The sequence below is a fragment of the Dromiciops gliroides genome, chromosome 1, assembly GCF_019393635.1.
Source record: "Dromiciops gliroides isolate mDroGli1 chromosome 1, mDroGli1.pri, whole genome shotgun sequence".
NCBI lineage: Eukaryota > Metazoa > Chordata > Mammalia > Microbiotheria > Microbiotheriidae > Dromiciops > Dromiciops gliroides.
In genome coordinates this window covers 534,050,930-534,072,371 of record NC_057861.1, presented here as the reverse complement: position 1 = coordinate 534,072,371, position 21,442 = coordinate 534,050,930, and the positions used below count along the sequence as shown (strand labels likewise).

Below are 21,442 nucleotides of genomic sequence, written 5' to 3'. Positions count from 1 at the left end.
TTTGCTACTCCTTTGATACATAAAAGGAGGAAGAGATATAGGACAATAGCTAGTGAGGATGGATGGATCAAATGAGGGTTGTTGGGGGCAGTTAGGTGGCACAGTGGATAAAGCACCAGCCCTGGATTCAGGAGTACCTGAGTTCAAATCCGGCCTCAGACACTTGACACTTACTAGCTGTGTGACCCTGGGCAAGTCACTTAACCCCCTTTACCCCGAAAAAAGAAAAAAAAAAAAGAGGGTTGTTTTTCATGATGAGGGAGACATTGGAATGTTTGTAGGCAGCCAGTAGACAAAGAGAGATTGAAGATAAGTGAGAAGGTGAGGATGATGGGGGTTGGGGTGAGTTTGGGAAATTTGCTGGAGAAGATAGGTTGGAATGGGATACTTGTCCACATTGAGGGGTTAGTTAGCCTTGGTAAGGAGAAGGGTCACCTTTTCATGTGAGACAGGGGTAAATGATAAAGTGGCAAAAAGGCATCAAGGTGAGATGAGAAAAAGCAGAGTGGAAGAGGAAGCTCTCAGAGAATGGTCTTAATCTCTTCAACAAAATAGGAGGCATGGCTCTCTGCTAACAGGGAGGGGTACTAGGGGCAGCCATGGGAGGTTTGAGGACCCATGAAATGAGCGGCTGTGGTAAGTGAGAAAGTGAGTTAATTAGAGAGGAGCAAAAGAATTGCTTTCCCATAGTGAGGGCCCAGTTGAGATTATATAACATAAATTTGTAATGCATCCTGTCAGTCCAGTTTTGTGATTTTCTCTAGCTTTGTTCAGCTACAGAGAAAGGATGAAATAATAAGGGGACCCAAGAGAACAATGCCAAATTCTGAAATCAAGATTCCATCTAGACCTTAGCAGGAATCAACTTAAGCTCCAGTGAAACAGATTGAATAATTTCTATTTTCTGCCTAACCACAACTCAAGTTAAACACATTCAGCATTTTCCTCATGCCCCCTTCTCTGACCAGCTGCCAAAGCGGAAATGCTGATATTGCCTGGAGATGACAAACCGGCATTTTCTCAGCAAAGCAAGTTAAACAAATGTTGACCTGAATTTCTATTAATTAAACACTAAGACTCTTCCACAGCTGTGGCTCCGAGCCCTCTGAAAAAGAAAAAGTTGTAACAAAGCTTTAAAATATACACATGTATATATGTATATTTGTGTATCTACACACAGATGAATAGACAGATCCTTGCATAGATGTGTATATTTAAACATAAAAAGTTTGCAGTCCTATACATCTGCCTGTTAAGAGCTGTTTGGCCTTACCGTACTCACACTTGTTGGAGAATGGATGGAACTAAATTGTACTAGTTTACTGGCAATCAGGTGTTAATCATTGAGGAGAGGCAAAGAGATGTGCTTCTAAATTGTCTATACAGCCTGAAGATTTGACAAAGGGGAACTTATGTGACAGGCTTTTTAAAAGTCATGTAAAACTCCCACATGAAAGAAGAGGAGGAAAACAAGGTCAGAATCTTGTTGAAACAAATCCACAAAATACAGAAGTTTAAAAAGAAAAAGTCCTATTTTCAGCACCATTCACAAAGCACAAGTACAATCACAGTTACTGAAAGGCCGGTGTAAGAACAAGAGTTTGCATCACACTGTTAGGGTCAAGTTATTGTATTTCCTCACCGTGTTCTAAATTTACCAGCATTTCTTCTTCAACCCTTTGTTTGTTCATATTGGAAAGAAAAAGAAAATACTTATTATTTAGAGAAGTTGATTCAAAGGCTTCTATTTCCATTGGACTAAAATGATATAACAATATCAGCAACAATCATAATAGCCACCATTTTGGCTAACACTTTAAGGTTTGTGAAGAGCTAAGGAAGCCAGGAAGTGCACGGATATAGAACAGCGGACTTGGAATCAGGAAGATTTGAGTCCATATCCTGCCTCAGACACTTCCTAACTGTATGACCTTGAGTTAAGTCTCTTAACCTCTTTGCCTCAGTTTCATCATATGTAAAATGGGGATATAGTAACACATTCCCCCCCTTCCCCCTGCTCCGTTTTATTTTGTTTGTTTTTTGGGGTAGGATAAAATAATATCTGCAAATCACTTTATTTTTTTGTTTTGTTTTGTTTTTTGCGGGGCAATGGGGGTTAAGTGACTTGCCCAGGGTCACACAGCTAGTAAGTGTTAAGTGTCTGAGGCTGGATTTGAACTCAGGTACTCCTGAGTCCAGGGCCAGTGCTTTAACCACTGCGCCATCTAGCTGCCCTGCAAATCACTTTAAATACTATGTAAACTATATGAACACTATATAAACTTAAAACACTATACAAATCCTTTTATTACTGTTATTATTAACTCATTAGATTTTCACAAGAACCCTGGGAGGCAGATGCCATTAATATTTCCCATTAAACAGATACTGAAACTAAGACACAAAGAGCTCAAGTGATTAGCTAAGAGTTGCACAGCTAGTAAGAGGCAGAATTTGAACACAGGTTTTTGTTGACTCCAAGTCCAGTGGTCTATCCACGGCAACACCTAACAGCCTCTACAGAAAAGATGAGCTAAGAATGGAGCTGATATCTAGTGGTGGCTGGACTATACTTCTCTTCCACAGTAATCAAGCAGGAAAAGTTGAAGTAACAATGAGTGGGGTAAATTAACTTTTTTTGTTTGGTTGGTTTTTTTGTAAATTAACTTTTGAGGGAGATCATGGTAAAAAGGATAAAAATCATGGTATAAAGGAGAAGGGCAAAAAGTCAAAGACTGACTTGCTCCGACATCAAGAAAAGCACTCCCTTTCTACCCCACATACAGTATTCTTTTACTTGAACTGCTAAAAAATAGGTGCCTCTCCTCCTCCCTTCCTTCTTCTCTCTCTCTCTCTCTCTCTCTCTCTCTCTCTCTCTCTCTCTCTGTGTCTGTCTGACTCTCTCCTATCCCCTCCTCTCCTCTCCTCTCCTCCTCCTCTTCTCTCTGTCTGACTCTCTCCTATCCCCTCCTCTCCTCTCCTCTCCTCCTCCTCTTCTCTCTGTCTCTATCTCTCATGCTGCTACATTTGGGCAATACTGTCAACATTTCAGCACATGATGTCCAAGACCATGGCTACTTCTAGGCATGCTGGAAAGAACAAAGAACCTATGTTTTAATTGAACCTATTTAAATAACTAAGGTCTGTGACCTTAAGCAAGTTCTTTTGCTCCTAGAGGCCTGAGTTTTCTTATTTGTAAAATGAGGGGATTTGACTAGGTGATATCTAATGCTCCTTTTAACTCTCAAAATTCTATGATTTAATAATGCAAAATGCCATTCCCTTATTAATTAAGAGGTTAAAGGAAATGAACAGTTCTCAAAAAAGAATAACACAATGTCGAAAATAATCTGAAAGACCCTCTCCCAATCATTAACAACGAGAGAAATGAAAATCAAAACACCTTTGAGATTTCATCTTACATCCAGCAAATTGGCAAAAATGACAAAAGATAAGAATAGTCACCATTGGGTGGTTGTGGAAAGAAAGATAGGCACACTAATGCAATATGAAATGGTCCATCCATTATAGAAAACAATTTGGAATTATGCCAAGAAACTGATTAAAATATCCATATTCTGTGACCCAGAGATCCAACTGGTAATCTTATAGATAGATGGTGATACATATCTACATGCATGTATACACACTAAATATATGTGTATAGCTATAGACACACACACACACACACACACACTCTATAAAAAGTCAATAATATAAAGAACTTAGATATCAAGTTGAGAGTGGGAAGTGTTGTAGAGGAACCCAGCTCTCTCCTATATACCCCAGCAATAAATGAAAGAAGGCACCAGATTCAATAAGAATCAAGAAATCCCAAGAGAAACTTCCCAATAAGCTGCTTCAGCTAACATAGGACTGCACAAAACCCAGCTTATGACAGTGCTGGGGGCACTAGAAGTCCAGCCTGACCAGGAAAGCCCACAAGAGCTCTGGTAAACAAGTCTACATCAAGGCCCCGACCAGGAAGGGCCCAGAGGAAGCTGACAGTAGGGCCCAGTCAAAGGAGGACCACCAAGCACCTATGGCCACAGGACTATGACAAGGGCCTCTGAAAGCTGCCAGCAAAACTCACCAAAGATATATGAGCAGAGGAAGGAAGGAATGGTAAGAGCTTAGGAAATCAAGACGAGGACCACAGAGGGTCTCACTGAACTATAGAAGAGTGAGGCAGGGAGCTGAGCTTGGATCTAGCACAAAGTTGTAAATCAAGAATTATGGCTGGAGTTAGGAATGAAGAGAAGAGACTGAACACCAAGAAGAAGTATTTTCAATTTAAGAGACTACACACACTCTACAAGTACAAATAAGTAGGAATAAGTCAGTCAAAAGGACTGACAGTACATGGAAGTAACAATGCAAGAGATCAAAAAATGAAATAAGTAAAATGAGAGATCTGGGAGAAAGAATTAGAAGGAGAAAAAAGGTACAAACAAATCAATGATTTCATGAGACAACAAGAAATATTAAAACAAAAAAAGGGTGGGGGGAATGTAAGGTACCTACTATGCAAAAAACTAATCTTGAAAAAAGATAAAAGAAAGATAAGCCAAGAATTGCTTTATTCTCTGAAAACCATGACAAAAGAAAAGGGGGGAGAAATGCCTGTTCATCATATTTTGTTGTTTTTGTTGTGGTTGTTGTTTGTTATTCAATCGTGTCCAGCTCTTCATGACCCAATCTTGGGTTTTATTGGGAAAAATACTGGAATGGGGTGGCATTTCCTTCTTTAGTTCATTTTACAGATGAGGAAACTGAGGTCAACAAGGTTAACTGATCTGCCCAGGGTCACACAGCTAGTTAAGTGTCTGAGGCCAGATTTGAACTCACAAAAATTAATCTTCCTGGGGGCAGCTAGGTGTCACAGTGGATAAAGCACCCGCCCTGGATTCAGGAGGACCTGAGTTCAAATCCAACCTCAGACACTTAACACTTTACTAGCTGTGTGACCCTGGGCAAGTCACTTAACCCTCATTGCCCTGTCCCCCCACAAAAAAAGTTGTTAAAAATGAATCTTCCTGACTTCAGACCCAGCACTGTGCCACCTAGCTGCCATCACATTTTAAGAAATCATAAATGAAAGCTGCCCAAGATTTACTAGAATACAATGGGCAAAGTGAAAGTAGAATCCATTGGTGATCTCCTGAAAGAAATCCCAAAGTGAAAATTTCCAGCAATGTTATAGAACAAATCTTGGGCTTCCCGGTCAAACAAAACAAAGCAAAAAACCAAAATGTAGCAAACAATAAAAAAGGAAAGTATAAAGGAAACATGATCGAGATCATCCAAGAATCCACAGCAACAACTTTAAAGGAGAGAAAACCTTGGAATATGATATTTCAAAAGACAATGCTTACAACAAAGAAAAACTTATCCTGCAAGATAAAATATAATTGTATAAGGGGAAAAATAGACCTTTAATGAAAGAAGAATTCCAAGCATTCCTGCTAAAACAGATTTCCTGTTGAGATCTTATCTTCATGCAAACATGAAGTCATGGAAAACAAAGAAATCCAGCTGCTTCTGCAACAGCTAATAGCCAGTAAATGCTGCTCAGTGAAAATAAATAACGATTCTTGGAGGTGAAACAAAGAGACTGAAACTACGAGACAGAAAAAGTACTTTGGTTATATTAACCAGGATGTGAAAGAGGGAGACTGGCAAATTACTCCTACAGCTTCCTCAAATTCCAGAAATTAGCCAACAGGATGTTAGCTTTACTAACAGAGAAGCAGAATGCTCAACAAAAGTAAAACTAAGATCAGAAGAAGGTGACTCCATAGAGACCCATCAGAAGGTATACAAAAGCAACATGGTAAGATAAGGTGGACTGTGGTAGTTTAAGAAAGGTAAACGTCTTTTAGGAAGGTATAGACAAAGGAGTGGGAACGTAGAAAGAAACAACAATTTCTTTATCTTCAAAAAAGAAAAGCAGTATGAGAGTATAAAGAGCAGTGGATTTGTTTTTGTTTTTTTGTTGTTGAGGAAATTGGGGTTAAGTGACTTGCCCAGGGTCACACAGCTAGTAAGTGTCAAGGGTTTGAGGCCGGGTTTGAACTCAGGTCCTCCTGAATGCAGGACTGGTGCTCTACCCACTGTGCCACCTAGCTGCCCCAAGAGCAGTGGATTTGTAATCAGAAGATCTGGGTTCAAATCCTGACCCTGTCACTTCTTACCTATATGATCTTAGGCAAGTCAATATACATCTTTATGCTTCTGTTCCATTGTCTGTAAATTTATGTTGGACTCAATGCTCTTTAAGATTCTTTCTGGTTCTAAGTATATGATTATGTGCCTAACCGTAGTGGGAACTAAGATTAGAAGAAGGCGACTTGCATAAGACTCATCTGAAAGTACAAAATGCTAGACATGGATTTTTGGTAAGAGAAGCCAGGACCCGTTGTGGTTAGGCACATACAATTTTTTGAGGGTGTACATGAAGACCTAATTTATTTACCTTTAAAAAGAAAAACAATAGAGTAAAATCTAATATTCTGGGACTTGAAAACATGAGAACTCTAAATTTAAGTAAAGAAGGATGAGGAATAAAAAAAGACTATTGGGTGCAATGATTAAGAAATCATTGGTAACAATGGAGAGAGCAGTTTCAGTCAGTCATTCCAGAAGCAGTCATTAAGCATTTACAACATGCCAAGCAAGCACAGTGCTGAGTGCTAGGGATACAAAGAAAAGGCAGAAATGTGGTCCCCACCTTCAGAGAGCTCACACATGCCAATGGTGGAGATAATGGGGTGCCACTCCTTGCTCTCCAGACTTTTCTACCTCTACCTTCTCAACCTGGAGATGTCTCTGCTGTGTGGTTCTATTGTGATTGGTGGGCCCTTCATAAGGTGCCCAGTCCATGTTCACTTCACTTCTAACTCCACTTCAAATTCACTCTTTGCCTTACCACTCCCCTGTCTAATCTTCATTTTATGTTATATTTCCCCATTAGAATGTAAGCTGAGGCAGCTAAGTGGTGCAGTGGATAGAGCACCGGCCCTAGATTCAGGAGGACCTGAGTTCAAATCTGGCCTCAGACACTTGACACTTACTAGCTGTGTGACCCTGGGCAAGTCACTTAACCCTCATTGCTCCTCCCCCCCCCCAAGAATGTAAAGTCCTTGAATGTAGGGACATTTTGTTTGTATTTGTAACCCCAGCACTTAGCCCAATGTTTGGCACATAATAAATAATAAAGACTCACCCCATCCCTCTTCCCCCTCCCACTGGAAAGAGAGAGGGAGGAGAAAAGGGAGAGAATGTCAGAGGGAAGCCATGGAGAAGAAGGAAGGGATGGAGATGAAGAAAGACCTTGTCTAGAAGGTAGGATCTGAGCTGAGTCTTGAAAGAATCCAGGGAAACAAGAGGTAGAAAGAGGAAGAGCATTTCAGGTAAGGGGGAGAGTCAATGGAAAGTCACAGAGTTGGGAGATAGTGTGTTCTCTGTAAGCAAGAGCACGGAGGCCAAAATTGCTAGACTGTATGAATGGGAGTAAAGGGCAAGAAGATTTTAAAGGCAGGGAGGAGTCAAACAGTAAAGAGCTATAAATACTACAGAGGATTTTATATTTGATCCTTGAGGTAATAGGGAGCTACGGGGTCTTGCTGAATAAAAGGTCGACACAATCAGACTTGAGCACCTCACTGAGTGGAGAATGGGCTCAAGTGGGAAGAGAGAAAGCCTAGAGACCAACCAGGAGGCTATTAGGATAGTCCAGGTGTGGGGTGAGGAAAGTCAGCGTGATGAGTATGGTTGGAGAAGTAAAGAGTAGGGGATATATACAAGGAATGTTGTGAAGGGAGAGTCAAGACTTGAAAACAGATGGGATATGCTGAATGAATGCTGTAAGAGGTTGACAGTAACAACAATGTAGTAAGAGTTCGACTTTGGACATGGAGAGCTTGAGAGGCCTGTAGGATATATACTTCAGAGTTGGTGGTGAAAGACTATAGGATATGAGAGGTTAAGATTAGATACATCAGGGCAGCTAGGTGGTGCAGTGGATAGAGCACCAGCCCTGGATTTAGGAGGACCTGAGTTCAAATGCGGCCTCAGACACTTAACACTTACTAGCTATGTGACCCTGGGCAAGTCACTTAACCCCAACTGCATCAGTAAAAAAAAAAAAAAAAAAAAAAAAAGATTAGATACATCTATCTGGGAATCATTTTTCTAGAGACAATAACTAAACCCATGGAAGCTGATGAGATCACCAAGTGTGATAGTATAGAAAGAGAAGAGAGGAGAGCCCAGGAGAGAACCTTGGGGACACCCACATTTAGTAAGCATGACCTGGAGGAATAGCTAACAAAAAAGACTGGAGAGGGAAAAGTCATACAGGTAAGAAGAGAACCATGAAATCTAGAGAAGAGAGTATTCATGACAACGGAATAGTAAACAATGTCAAAGGAAGGAAACAAGCATTTCTTTTGTTTTTGTTTTTTGGCTGGGAAATGAGGGTTAAGTGACTGGCCCAGGGTCACACAGCTAGTAAGTGTCACGTGTCTGAGGTCGGATTTGAACTCAGGTCCACCTGAATCCAGGGCTAGTGCTTTATCCACTGTGCCACCTAGCTGCCCCTGAAAACAAGCATTTCTTGAACAGGTACTATGCTAAGCAATTTACAATTTTTTCCCACTTGATCCTCACAGCAATACTGCAAGGTAGGTACTGTTATTATCCTCATTTTATAGTTGAGGAAACTGAGGCAAACAGAGGGTAAGTGACTTGCCCAGGGTCATACAGCTAGTATGTGTCCAAGGCCAGATTTGAACTAAGGTCTTCCCTGACTCCAGGCCCAATATTCTATCCAACGTATCAAAGAGGTTAAAAAAAAAATTGAGGATCAAGCAGAGGCCATTTGGCAATTAAAAGATCGATCACTGGTAACTTTGGAAAGAATAGTTTCAGCTGAATGATGAAGTTGGCAGCCAAACTAAAGAGAGTGAGAATTGAAGTGCTGGCTGCAGATGGCCTTCTAAAGAGGGAGGAGAGACATAGTATGACAGCTATTCAGGGTGGTAGGATGGGAAGGTTCTGACCAGGGGACAGTGTGTTCATCCTTAAGGGAAGTTCTAGATTTTCAATGTCCATAGGGCTTTGGCTTCAGAGTAGAGTGCTATCAGGACCTTCAGCAGGTCCGGCAAGGGAATGAGTACTAGGAGGCTTTCCCTTCAAAGCAGGATACCAGGCTAGGGACTTGCTAGAATGGCATTTCTCCTCCTGAAAATGGATTTTGGTGGTTAGGGATTATAATGTACAGGGAGAGGTGGAATGACAACAGATTATGATCAGATAAGGGAAAGGAAGGGAAGTAAGCAGCTTTTAGCTGTTAATGGCAGACTGAATTATGTAAACAGAAGAGTAAAGCCAGGGAAACTAACAATTTGTTGAAAAGGTTTGGGGGTGAGGGAGGCCAGCATGAAGACAGGAGGGAGGAGCAATTTTCTAGAATGAAGCACATGGCGATGCCCAGGAACAATCTGTCTGTGTTGCTGCACTTCCTCTAAGTTCTCATGGAGACTTTCTGATACTCACCTGAGGGTGTTCAACTCATCACTGGATACAAAGAAGCTCTGATCAAGTGTACCAGCCTGAGACTTGAGGATTTTCAGCTCTACATCCAACTAAGAGAGAAAATACAAGGAAGGATGATAAGTTAAGATGGTGGTGATTACTTCCAGGCCACCCCCAGCAAAGAAGAGGTAAGTTCAAAGAGACAATTAATGTCCCAAATGTCCCTCTTTGTCCCAAACCCTGTCCTGTGGGATCCCAAAGAAAACTTTTAACTCACATTTCTTAGGATGGGCAGTAAATCACATTGCTATATGTAGAGAAACAAAGATTCTAAAAGCCAACAGATCTCAAATCTGACCTGGCATATTCGAGCTCTTCCCCCTTCTTTAAAATGCCAGTGACAAAATTAATTCATTTTTAGCATAACTACAAGGGCTCACACTTTCCCATCTACACAACTCATGGAAGACTTAAGGGAATAACTGTCTTCATATGCCTCCTAGTAGATTGGAAGAAAAACAATTTCAATCTAATCATTTAATCTACTCACATTTTGAGTCACAGGACTGTCACAAAAACGTGAGCTGCTGTTGTTTGTTATTCTAGTTCTTCTCAAGTTATAATCAATGGAGAGCAGATAGAGATGGACCAAGAACAAGTCACTATTTTACTACTGTTCTCTGATATCTGATATTTGATGCACTGTTGTGCATATGGATAAGGGGTTAGCTTTTTGTAACCAAACAAAAGTAGTGAAATGTAAGCTTGGCTCCTGTACACTGACAACCTCTTTGAGATAAACTGACAGCAGAAAGGATGACAGGGATGGTCTGTACTTCATTCTATTCCCATGCAGGTTCGATTTATTACATGAGGTCTCTATATTTTCAGGGCTTTTCATTGCAAGTACTTTGGAGCTTATGAGTACTCAGCATAGCAACATCAAGCTTTTATGGAGCAATGTCATATCTGGACAACTGTGAGATACAGGTTTATCTGTGATGATGCTCTACTTCTAGTACAAATTGTCTGTTGAATTCTCAAGGATATTGTGAGGTCTGTGTTTGTAAGATGGAGATGTCTTTTGGTTTATGAAGAATACAGAGTTTCAGGCGCGTTAATTCTTGCTATTGGAAATTATCTTTCTAGGTATTTGGTAGGTGGCATGTTTTTGTAATCCATAATGCTATGACATATTAATTAACAACAGCTGCTAGGAAAAATGGACAGTAGTGTGGTAGAAATTAGGTTGAAACTAACACCTCACATCACACACCAAGATAAGTTCCAAGTAGATACTTAACCTAAATATAACAAGTCACATCAAAAACAGATTAGAAGAGCAAAGAAGAAATTACTTTTCAAATCTATAGGTAGGAGAAGAGTTCATGCTAAATAAGCAATAGACAGGAGTGTGCAAGATAAAATGAATGATTTTAATTAAATGAAATTTTGAAAATTTTTAAACAAACAAATCTAACATAGTTAAAATTAGAAAGGAAACATATAAATAAAGGAAGAAAACTTACCAATAAGTTTCACTGATAAGGGTCTCACATACAAGATATATAAAGAATTGATTCAAATTTATAAAACTAAGAGACATTCTCCAATAAATAAATGGTCAGAAGACAGGTGCAGACATTTTTCTAAGGAAGAAATCCAAGCTCTCAACAACTATGTAGAAAAAATTATATAAATCATAATTAGAGAAATGAAAATTTTAAAAACTCTGATGTTTCATTTCATATCAGATGGACACAAGCGCCAAAAAGGGAAAATGACATATATCAGAGGGTACATTAGTGCAATGCTGATGGGAGTTGTGAATTGGTCCAGCCGTTCTGGAAAGCAATTTATAACTATGTCCCCAAAGTTCCTAAACCGTGCATACTCTTTGACCCAGCTAACCATAAAGGGATTAAAGAGAGAGGAAAATGATCTATATTACTTACAGAATTTTTAGCAGCTTTTTTTTTTTTGGAGTAGTCAAAAATGGAAAAATAAGGGGCTGTCCTATTGGATGTAAGGGAATAATACTGTGTCATGAGAAATGATAAAAATGGATAGTTTCAGAGGACAATGAGATTTCTACAAAGTAGCAGAGAATAAAGTGAGAAGAACCAGAACAACTTATCCAATGACAACAACATTATAAAGAAAAACATCTTGGAAAAATTCAAATTCTAATCAATGCAATGACAAAGTAGGAATCCAGGAGTCTAACCCTGAAAAAATGGTACTCACCTCCTTCCAGAAAGGAGATTAATTTAAAATGCAGGAAGATATACATTTGAGCTTGACCAATGAAAGAATGTGTTTTGTTGGATTTATATATGTTAATGATAAGGGTTTTATTTTTAATTTTGTTATTGTTATTTGTTAAGGCAGGAAGTAGTTATTAGAAACATTATAAATGCATCTAAAACAAAATTTTAAATTATAAAAAGGGGAAAGAATTAGACTGGTAGAGGGGATCCTTGTGGTGATATGCTGCATAGTTTCCACCCTTTCTCTGACAATCTGAATTGATCAACATATCCAGTGGAATGACAGTCCCCTCCATTGTTGTAAAGACATCTGCATGACAACCATTTGTTTGGTGCTTTTTTGTGGACATAGTGTTTGCATTTATAGTTGGGCCTTTTGGTTCCATTCTTGGATCTTAGCTGTTTCATAGGTTCACTCCAGAAGTCAAGTGATATTGGTTATTATAACTGTGATTATTATGTTCAACATTATCTCAATTTTAACCTTTTTGACGAGGCTTAATGATTGGTCCAAAGACAGGTCAGATTCAGCAACCTACACATAAACCCTTGGAGGCTGTGAGCTTCGCTCTTCATCTATCACCCACTACTTCCCCCATAGCTAACAAGCTTCTGTCTCCTATTTCTGGCCATTCAAGGGGAAAAAAAAACACAACAGACTTGTATCAGAGAGGAAGATGGCAAGGTGCTCTGCTAGTGATTCCTCGGCCACTTTGATGTCTTTGAGAAACTATAGTTTTCAGTCACCTCCTCTTTTATTCATTACACTAATGGTCTCTGTATATTTATGGCAAATAGGAATTTAAAGCTTACTAAATGAATGATGGTTAATACAACAATGGTGTATAAGCACCACAACCATACCAATGTAGAGTCCTCCCCCCCCCCAATATAGCAACATTGATGTGGGAATGTGAATTGCAGTATCCTCAATATATATAAAAGGAAACTGAGGCTTAAAACCCAGGTGGAAAACCAAATTTTCTGGCTCCAAATCTAGTGCTCTTTGCTCTACACCATGTTAACTCAATTAAATTCATTTATCAACTGCTTCTGACATGCAAAGGCAGTGCTAAGTGCTGAGGCTCTGGGATAAGCACAGCCATGATGGTAATCTTTACATTTATTGGATACACAGAGAATGATGCTTTGGGATCTGCAGTGTTTTGAGAATGTGGAGAAAGATTTCTCCTGTAGGAGGAGCTTGGTTCATGTCTGCATTTCATCCTTCCCAGGTCTATGTACATGGCCTTAATCCTGAGGCACAGTGCTGCATCACATTCAGGAAGCAAAAAATCCTGAATGAAAATGTTTGCTTCATAGCATCTTTTAAATATTTAAATTTTTATTTTGTCAAACCTCTCTTCAGAGTTGACATAAAGATTGGACAAACTTTTTATTGAACTAATCGGGGTTTACAAGCTTGCAAGTTTAAGGTGGGGAAACCAGTCTAACACAGGACACTCCAGACCCTAGAGCAGTCATACCAAGAACCCAGGACCCTCTCTTTTAAGTTAAACATTCTCTTCACCCCCTTCCTTTCCCACAGATGGGCCATTTCAATTGTAGATTGACCCTTTGTCAACACCTTATAATTATTTAGATAGAAGCTTATTGGAAGGAGTAATAATAATTAGCTTGTTGCCTAGGAAATCAGGCCTGGATAAGCAGAACTTTCCAAAAAGCTTCGTACTCTACTGCCAAGGGAGTTGCAAATCATCATTAATTGATAGGCAAAAAATAATTTTGTAATTTGTTTCTTCCAGCTTTCCTAGTAAGAGAAGGAATGAGTGGTTTTGAGACTCGCTACATTTAAAAGAGACCTGGAGAGAGAGAGAGAGAGAGAGAGAGAGAGAGAGAGAGAGAGAGAGAGAGAGAGAGAGAGAAAGAAACTGACTCACAGACTCCTCAGAGAGGAAGGGAGGAAAAGGAAGGCCACTGCAGGAGTCCAGCACTATCAGCCTCTTCTCCCTCAGTGCTTTATTCGTTTGTAGCAGCCGCGACTAGTAATTACATCTCTTAATTTAGGAGAGTGAGTGGGAGAAAGGAATATAAATTCATGTATTAACTTTAGAGATTGGAAATGGAGAGAGTGAACCTACTCTCCAGGAGATTATATTTGGAAATGAAATAGAGCGACATTTGGTATAAACTTGAAAAATTGCTCTCTTTAGCAGCAGCGGGAGCCAAAAGACCACAGAGCCAACTGTATCTGAGAAGAGGCTTAGTGTGAGAGGTTATGTGTAAGGCGTGTGTATACATTTAAATTAATATTATATTGGATCCGCATGTGATCATGATATAGATACATACTACCCACTTCCAAAATAAATAAAAAATTCTTTCAGCATTCTGTTTATTAAGAGAGTGTTTTTAGCCAGTTAAAAAATCTAGATAAAGCAGTAACCAACCATTCAGTGTGAATGGAGTGATAGATGTGATCCAATTCATTTTTGCCTTTTCAAATTCTCATCAGTGTGGATTGATAAATACTTGAAATAGAAAAAAAAATGGATCCTACCAACCAAGAATCCTGGGCTCTGCCACTACAAAATATAGAGCCAAAATATAGGCTGAAAGTTTAAATATTCTTCTAATGAATAGGATCCTGAAGGAAAATTTTATTTCATTTTTTATACAGTCTGAAAGTCTATTATGTTAAGAGGTTTGAGTTCCTTTTAACAAGTGTTAGACAACAGCAGTAAGGATTTGTTTCCTTTGGGGAAAATGGGGCATAAAGGGAATTTTTCTACTGTTTAAGTGGGAGCAATGGTATTTCTATCGCCAATAGCAGCTGGAGGGAAGTAGTTGTAGACTGTTAAAGGGCAATGTAAGAGCGAGACACCTATATCTGAGTAAGAAAAGGACTCTGTGGAACCTGGTAGATTCAGCTCTCACATATTCCTTGTGTAATCAATAAAAAACTTTTTTTTTTTTTTTTGCGGGGCAATGGGGGTTAAGTGAGTTGCCCAGAGTCACACAGCTAGTAAGTGTCAAGTGTCTGAGGCTAGATTTGAACTCAAGTCCTCCTGACTCCAGGGCCAGTGCTTACTGCGCCACCTAGCTGCCCCAATAAAAAACATTTTGACTGTCTCTGCCCCACACTTAAAATGTCTATCTCCCTTTTCTCGTAGTCCTTATGGTCTATTGGCAGTGGATGGGGTATGTCTAAGGGTGACTGGGGCCTGAAAACCACACAGATAACAACTGTACTTCTGGTCAGCAGAAACTAGCGATGTAAAGGTTGGCTTTTCCCCAAAACTTTAAGCTTCTGGTGTTTTCCCCAGTCAATCAAGAGTTACTGTGGACCTCCAATCATTGTATTACAACAGCTGTACTACAAGGGGTGCAGTTAGGTGTCCTCATGACAGTTTTTCCCCACCCTGAAAAACATTTAACAGGATTTCTAAAGCTGGCATGATAGAATAGTAAGGTTCCTTCTTAGCGAGTGGAGGAAGAGAAAGGAAGGAGAATGAACTTTGTAGAGAATTCTCCCTTGTGATGGCCAGTAACCACTCTAACCAGTATGATGGACGTCTGGAGTGTTGAGGGGAAGTGCTGTGTATCCTCCGTGTAACAGCACTTCTCTCCATTCTTGCCTTCAATCAGGCTGCCTCTTTCCAAGCCTGAGTTTTCTAGTAATTTAAATATTTCTGCATTTAAAGAATTCTCTGAATTGCTTTAAGACTGGCAGGCTCACACAACCACTGGGCCCCCCTTTTTATTTGGCCTCCACAGAACTCACTCACTACTTATTTATCTTGGTCTCTGACAAACTACTTTTGTCCCTGGCAGTGTTCTCCCTGCTTCAGTTCATAGTCAAGCCATCCATCGATCTCTTAAAATGGACTTACCACTCACATTCCCCCCACCCTTTCTATAACCTCATTTAAGGGAGCAGTAGCAGGGGCACTCTCTCACTATTATATATTCATACACTCAAAATTTGCATCCATAAGACTGGTCTTGGCATAGGGAAGGATTCTATTTACCACAGCAACTAAGTAACTCCTGAATATATGCTTGTAGCTGTTGTATACAAAGAAGACAATAACTCTAGCTGGTTATTTTTGGCGTCAATAGTGAATGCTGGTAATAAATAAGGCATTTATTATTTCTTCACTCTAAGTGGCTAACTCAATGGTTTCCCGGGTCCCTTTTAAATTTCAAGCAGCACATAGTAAATGCAAGAGGACAAGGAAGAACAGCCAGGAAGACGGTACATTACTTTAAAACTATTTTCTTCTACACCTCTGACATTCCAGGCAAACTCCAAGAAATGGGTTCCATGAGTATTTTCTGTGTGAGTCACAGATATGGCTCTTATAGCAGAGGTAAAGGACCAAATCATTTACTCAACTGATGGGGTTTGGCAGCATGCTCTAAGGCCAGTGTTGCCTAAAGTGGGGGTATGGCATGGTTCTTGCTAAGGTCTTCAAAAATGGAAGGCATTATTAGGTTAGAGAAGCTTCTACAACCAATGGAGAAAAGCAGTTTTATAAATCAGACCTAGAGAAACTATTATAAAGGGGGAAAATAGCTAGAAGTTATTCTAGAAAAAATAGCATGAAGGAATTAGGCCTTGAAGATATTAATAAAGGTAAGCCCTCATCCCCTTAATTATACAGCATGAAGGATGGTGAAACCTGGGGACAAGATTAACAAATGTGTGCCTTTTGTAATTTCACAAATACCTAGCTAGTTCCTAAATTTGAGCCATAGATCATCACAGATCTCTCCCTAGGCAAATCACACCAAGATCAAGGATTCAAAACCTGTGTGGTCATAAATAAACTGTTACCTCAGCCACTACACACCTTTCTGATAACCAACTGGCAGAGAACAGAGATGCAAATAATAAAAGGAACACATATGGAAAACCACCAGAACCACAAGCGACTTTATCCATCTGAGTTGTAACTGACTGGATGGAAACGGTATAGTAACTGGGGCTCTGCATCAGTAGACATCCTTTGCACTGTACTATCCAGTTGTATGGTCTCTCTTACTGAATTAAGAGTATACAGGAAACCTTATCAGAAATAATAGCCTACAATGGCACCTGGAGTGTTGAGATTAAAGTGCCTCCTTTTATGACTGGCCAAGCTAAAGTAGTCACTTAAAATATTTTAATCATGTTAGAAAATGTATGTTATAATGAAGACATGTGATATAATGTCCAGGGAACAAGCAGGAGTGGATAGAGTGCTGGGCTTGGGTTCAGGAAAATCTGATTTCAAAGATGGCCTAAGACACTAGCTATGTGACCCCAGGCAAATCATTTAATCTTTCTCAGCCTCATTTCCTCAACTGTAAAATGAGGGGGTTACAAAGTGCCTTCTAGTTCTTAATCTATGACACTGTCATCCTATGAAAACAGGAGAGTGGCAGTAAATGTGAAGTATAGTAAAAAGAAACGTTGGAGAATGAACATTTCTTTGTATTTCTCAAAGGGGAAGAGAACAACCATATTAGTAAGGGCCGACTACATGCCAAGCAATTTGCTAAATGCTTAACAGATATTACCTCCTTTGACCTTCAGAGAGGCAGGTTCTATTATTATCCCTATTTTGAGCTGAGGAAACAGAGACAGAGTTTAAGTGACTCCCACTCAGTAAGTGACCAAATCTGGATTTGAATTCGGTGCTTCCTGACTCCAAGCTCAGCATTTTATCCACTGTGCCACCTGGCTGCCTTTAAATAAAGATACATTGCGGCCAATATAAGCATTCTGGTTACTGGAAAGGTATATGTCCTAATGGAGTATAGTGAATGTTGGTAATAAATAAAGCATTTATAATTTCTTCACTCTAAGTGGCTAACTCAACGTTATCCCGGGTCCCTTTTAAATTTCAAGCAGCACATAGTAAATGCAAGAGGACAAGGAATCAAACTGTCACATCCCTTAAGATTATCCAACTCCCTTTGATCTGTCCACCAAACTATTTCATTATTCTGGTACCTTAATACTGTCAGGGGAGTGACCTAGTGGTGGTTGTAAAAAAAACCTCATAACTCTTACTTAAATAAATTAGCAAAGTGGTTTATAAGCAAGTCTTGTGATTGGGTTAGTGAGGTCTGATTTCCCAGTATATGGCCACTCCTGGGGAAACTGCTAACATCAGGATGACCGAGTGGAGATGGCAACAAGGCACAGAACACTTGCAGGCCAACCATGCCTGCCTCTTGTATTAATACACTACAGTCATGTGATAACAACTAAATAACAATAACACAGACTCATTCAGCTGTTGCACATAGTTTTCTTATTGCACCAACTAAATCAGAACCCTAGAAGTGAAAATGTCTGGGACAGTGTAGGCTAGGACAAATGTCTTATGTTTCTTCTGTATCTTCCTCAGTGCCTAGCATAGTACCTCTGTACACAGTAGGTATTCAGTGAATACTGGGTGACCCAACAGTCTCTGGGCAGTTTTAAGCTTTAATTCAGAAAAGTACCTTTCGATCAGATAGGTGCTAGTTGGAAGTAAGCAGAACAAATAAGCTTGGTGGCACAGTGGAGAGAGAGCCTGACCTGGAGTCAGGAAGATCTGAGTAGAAATATGACCATTGATATTTACTAGCCTTGTGACCCTGGGCAAGTCACTGAACCTCAGTTTCCCCATCTGTAAAGTGGGAATAAACAGCATCTACCTCCAATGACCTCAAATGAGATAATAATTATAAAGGGCTTAGCATAGTACCTAGTATATAGTAAGTACTACAAAAAGGTATTATTATTATTATTATTATTATTATTATTATTATTATTATTATTATTATTATGGTTGATAGTTTAAAATTGGGGGGGGGAAGCTAAGTGGCACAGTGGATAAAGCACCCAGTCCTGGATTCAGGAGGACCTGAGTTCAAATCCGGCCTCAGACACTTGACACTTACTAGTGCTGTGTGACCCTGGGCAAGTCAATTGACCCTCATTGCCCCGCGCAGAGAGAGAGAGAGAGAGAGAGAGAGAGAGAGAGAGAGAGAGAGAGAGAGAGAGTTAGTTTAAACTCGCACTGACATTTTTGAGACCCCTTGTACTTACTTACTGAATGAAATTCCTTTAAACCGAAAGAGAGAAATTTGACTTAAAATACAGGAATTGAAATAATAAAGTAAAACTAACCTTAAGTAATCAACATGTCTGACATTCATTTATATATTTATTGGGGGGGGGGGGGAGAAATGGAGTTAAGTGACTTGCCCAAGGTCACACAGCTAATAAGTGTCAAGTGTCTGAGGATGGATTTGAACTCAGGTCCTGAATACAGGGCCAGTGCTTTGCCCACTGCACCACCTAGCTGCCCTGATATTCATTTATAAATGTCCTTATTGTATGTAATGTGGGCTCAAAGGACAGGGACTATATTGTCCCTTGTTCCTTTGACAATTAGCATTTGGGCACAAGGTAGTTCTATCCACTTTCCTAATATCACAGTATTACTCTTTTTTTTTTTTTTTTTTAGTGAGGCAATTGGGGTTAAGTGACTTGCCCAGGGTCACACAGCTAGTAAGTGTTAAGTGTCTGAGGCCAGATTTGAACTCAGGTACTCCTGAATCCAGGGCTGGTGCTTTATCCACTGTGCTACCTAGCCGCCCCCACAGTATTACTCTTTTTTTTTTTTAATGTATAAGGTATTTTATTTTTTCCGTTACATGTAAAGATAGTTCTCAACTTTTGTTTATACAAGCTTTACAATTTCAGATTTTTCTCCCTCCCTCCCCTCCCTACCCCCTCCCCTAGACAGCAGGTAATCTGATATAGGTTATATCTATATATCTCTACACAGTATTACTCTTAATGAAAAGGGTGAATCAACACTTGCCTAGGAGACTTGCTACCTTTCAACATGGCATTGATCACAAAATCTCAGTGTTGGAAGAGACCACACAAGACATCTAGTCTAACCAGTTCTGGAACAAAAAATCACTTTGAAATCACACCCCACATCAGTCATGCAGCCTTTGCTTCTGTGCTTCTCACTTTCCAGATATCAACACTGTACCTTCATGATCCCCACCCTCAAACCCTCTAGGGAGGATGCCCTCCCCTCCCCATTTTAGCTCCATTTTGTGTGTGTTGTTTTCCTCCATTAGAATATGAGCTCCTTGAGGGTAGGGACTGGATATTTGTTTGTGTTTGTATAAAGAGCACTTGGCACAGTGCCTAGCACAGGATAAGCCCTTAATAAAGATACCTTGCCTTCCCTTGCCTTGCAGTCTTTCAATGAGAGGGATCCTGCTATCTCCTGAAGCAGTCAACTATGCCTTTGGATAGCTCAAAGTGTTTAGAAGTTTTTTTCCTTACATGAAGCCTTAATTTGATCTTTGTAACTGCCACCTTAGTAATATCTTCTGGGGCCAAATGGAAAAAAAATAATCTTTCTTCTTCATGACAGCCATTCAAATACTTGATCATAGTTATTAGGTCTCCCCAAGTACTCTCCAAGCTAAACATCAGCAATTCTTTCGAAAGATCACATAGTATTTAAATATTTGTTTAATTGTAGAATGCGTGCAAATGCTATTGTCTATCCCTACAGATTTGTTTGTTTGTTTTTGTTCATTTCTTTGTTTTTGCAGGGCAATGAGGGTTAAGTGACTTGTCCAGGGTCACACAGCTAGTAAGTGTCAAGTGTCTGAGGCCATATTTGAACTCAGGTCCTCCTGAATCCAAGGCCAGTGCTTTTATCCACTGCGCCACCTAGCTGCTCCCTTCCCTACAGCGTTTTAAGGTAAAAAAAGAAAATGACGGCTTGAAAGACAATGTTTTTATACTGTATCTGCTTCTTGTTGCAGAAAAGCAAAACCCCTAAGTCTCTTCTCTTTGCTCTGAGGGTATCTCTTTCTGTGTCTTTGTTATATGGAACTCACTACATGAATGTTGAAGAGGTGAATTGATGGCTTTTTCTTGACTTGACTCAAAAGGCTTTTGTGTGCCCCTCAAACAGGGGAGAGTCATAAAGACCCAATGCTTCCTGTCTAGTCAGATGCAAAGGGAGGTGACAAAGGCAGTCCCTTGGAAGAAACAGCATGATGGGAACCAAGCTATATAGAATCATCTCCTCACTGAAGTGTCCAGAAATTCAAATACATTTTCCCATAAATAATAGTACTGCATACAACATCTAGGTTCCATAGGATTATAGGTTATATATTAAGGGTTAAAGAGACTTGTTGTTCCCTGGCCTGGGGACCTGATCACCATGATAACACTTCTTCTATGGGGAAAAATCCTAAACAGCCAACTTACAAAAGAATACTAAATTGGGGACTGCTTCCATATCAGAACAGGAATTAACCTGCACTGCAAAATAAGAAAATTGGTGAGGTCCTTATCCTTCCAAAGCTTCCACTTGTGATCTGTCCTGCTTTTCTGCCCACCCAGCCCCCTATTTCAAAACCTTTACTTTTTCATCCTGAGAGATGGTGATTTATTTAGACACATCAGCAAACAGGTGGCAATTGCACTCAAGGCCAAGTCTACTGAGAAATGAGTGTGTTTACCTACTCTCTATCACCAAATGCCAATCTTGAACTCTTCTCAGACCTTTTCCTCCTCCCCTTGGAAAGGAAGGAAAAACAACCAACATTCTCCATGAAATTTAATAACAAACATCATCCCAGCCTTC

At 39.8% G+C, this 21,442-nt stretch overlaps 1 protein-coding gene across 1 annotated transcript in view; it reads right to left on the bottom strand.

The window, feature by feature from the left end:
- MAD1L1 (mitotic arrest deficient 1 like 1) overlaps positions 1 to 21,442 on the bottom strand; it is an 899,456-nt gene that overhangs the window by 379,948 nt on the left and 498,066 nt on the right. Inside the window, exon 17 of the mRNA XM_043978850.1 lies at positions 9,559 to 9,647. Coding sequence (XP_043834785.1) covers positions 9,559 to 9,647 — 89 coding nt within the window. The remainder of the gene's footprint in view (positions 1 to 9,558; positions 9,648 to 21,442) is intronic.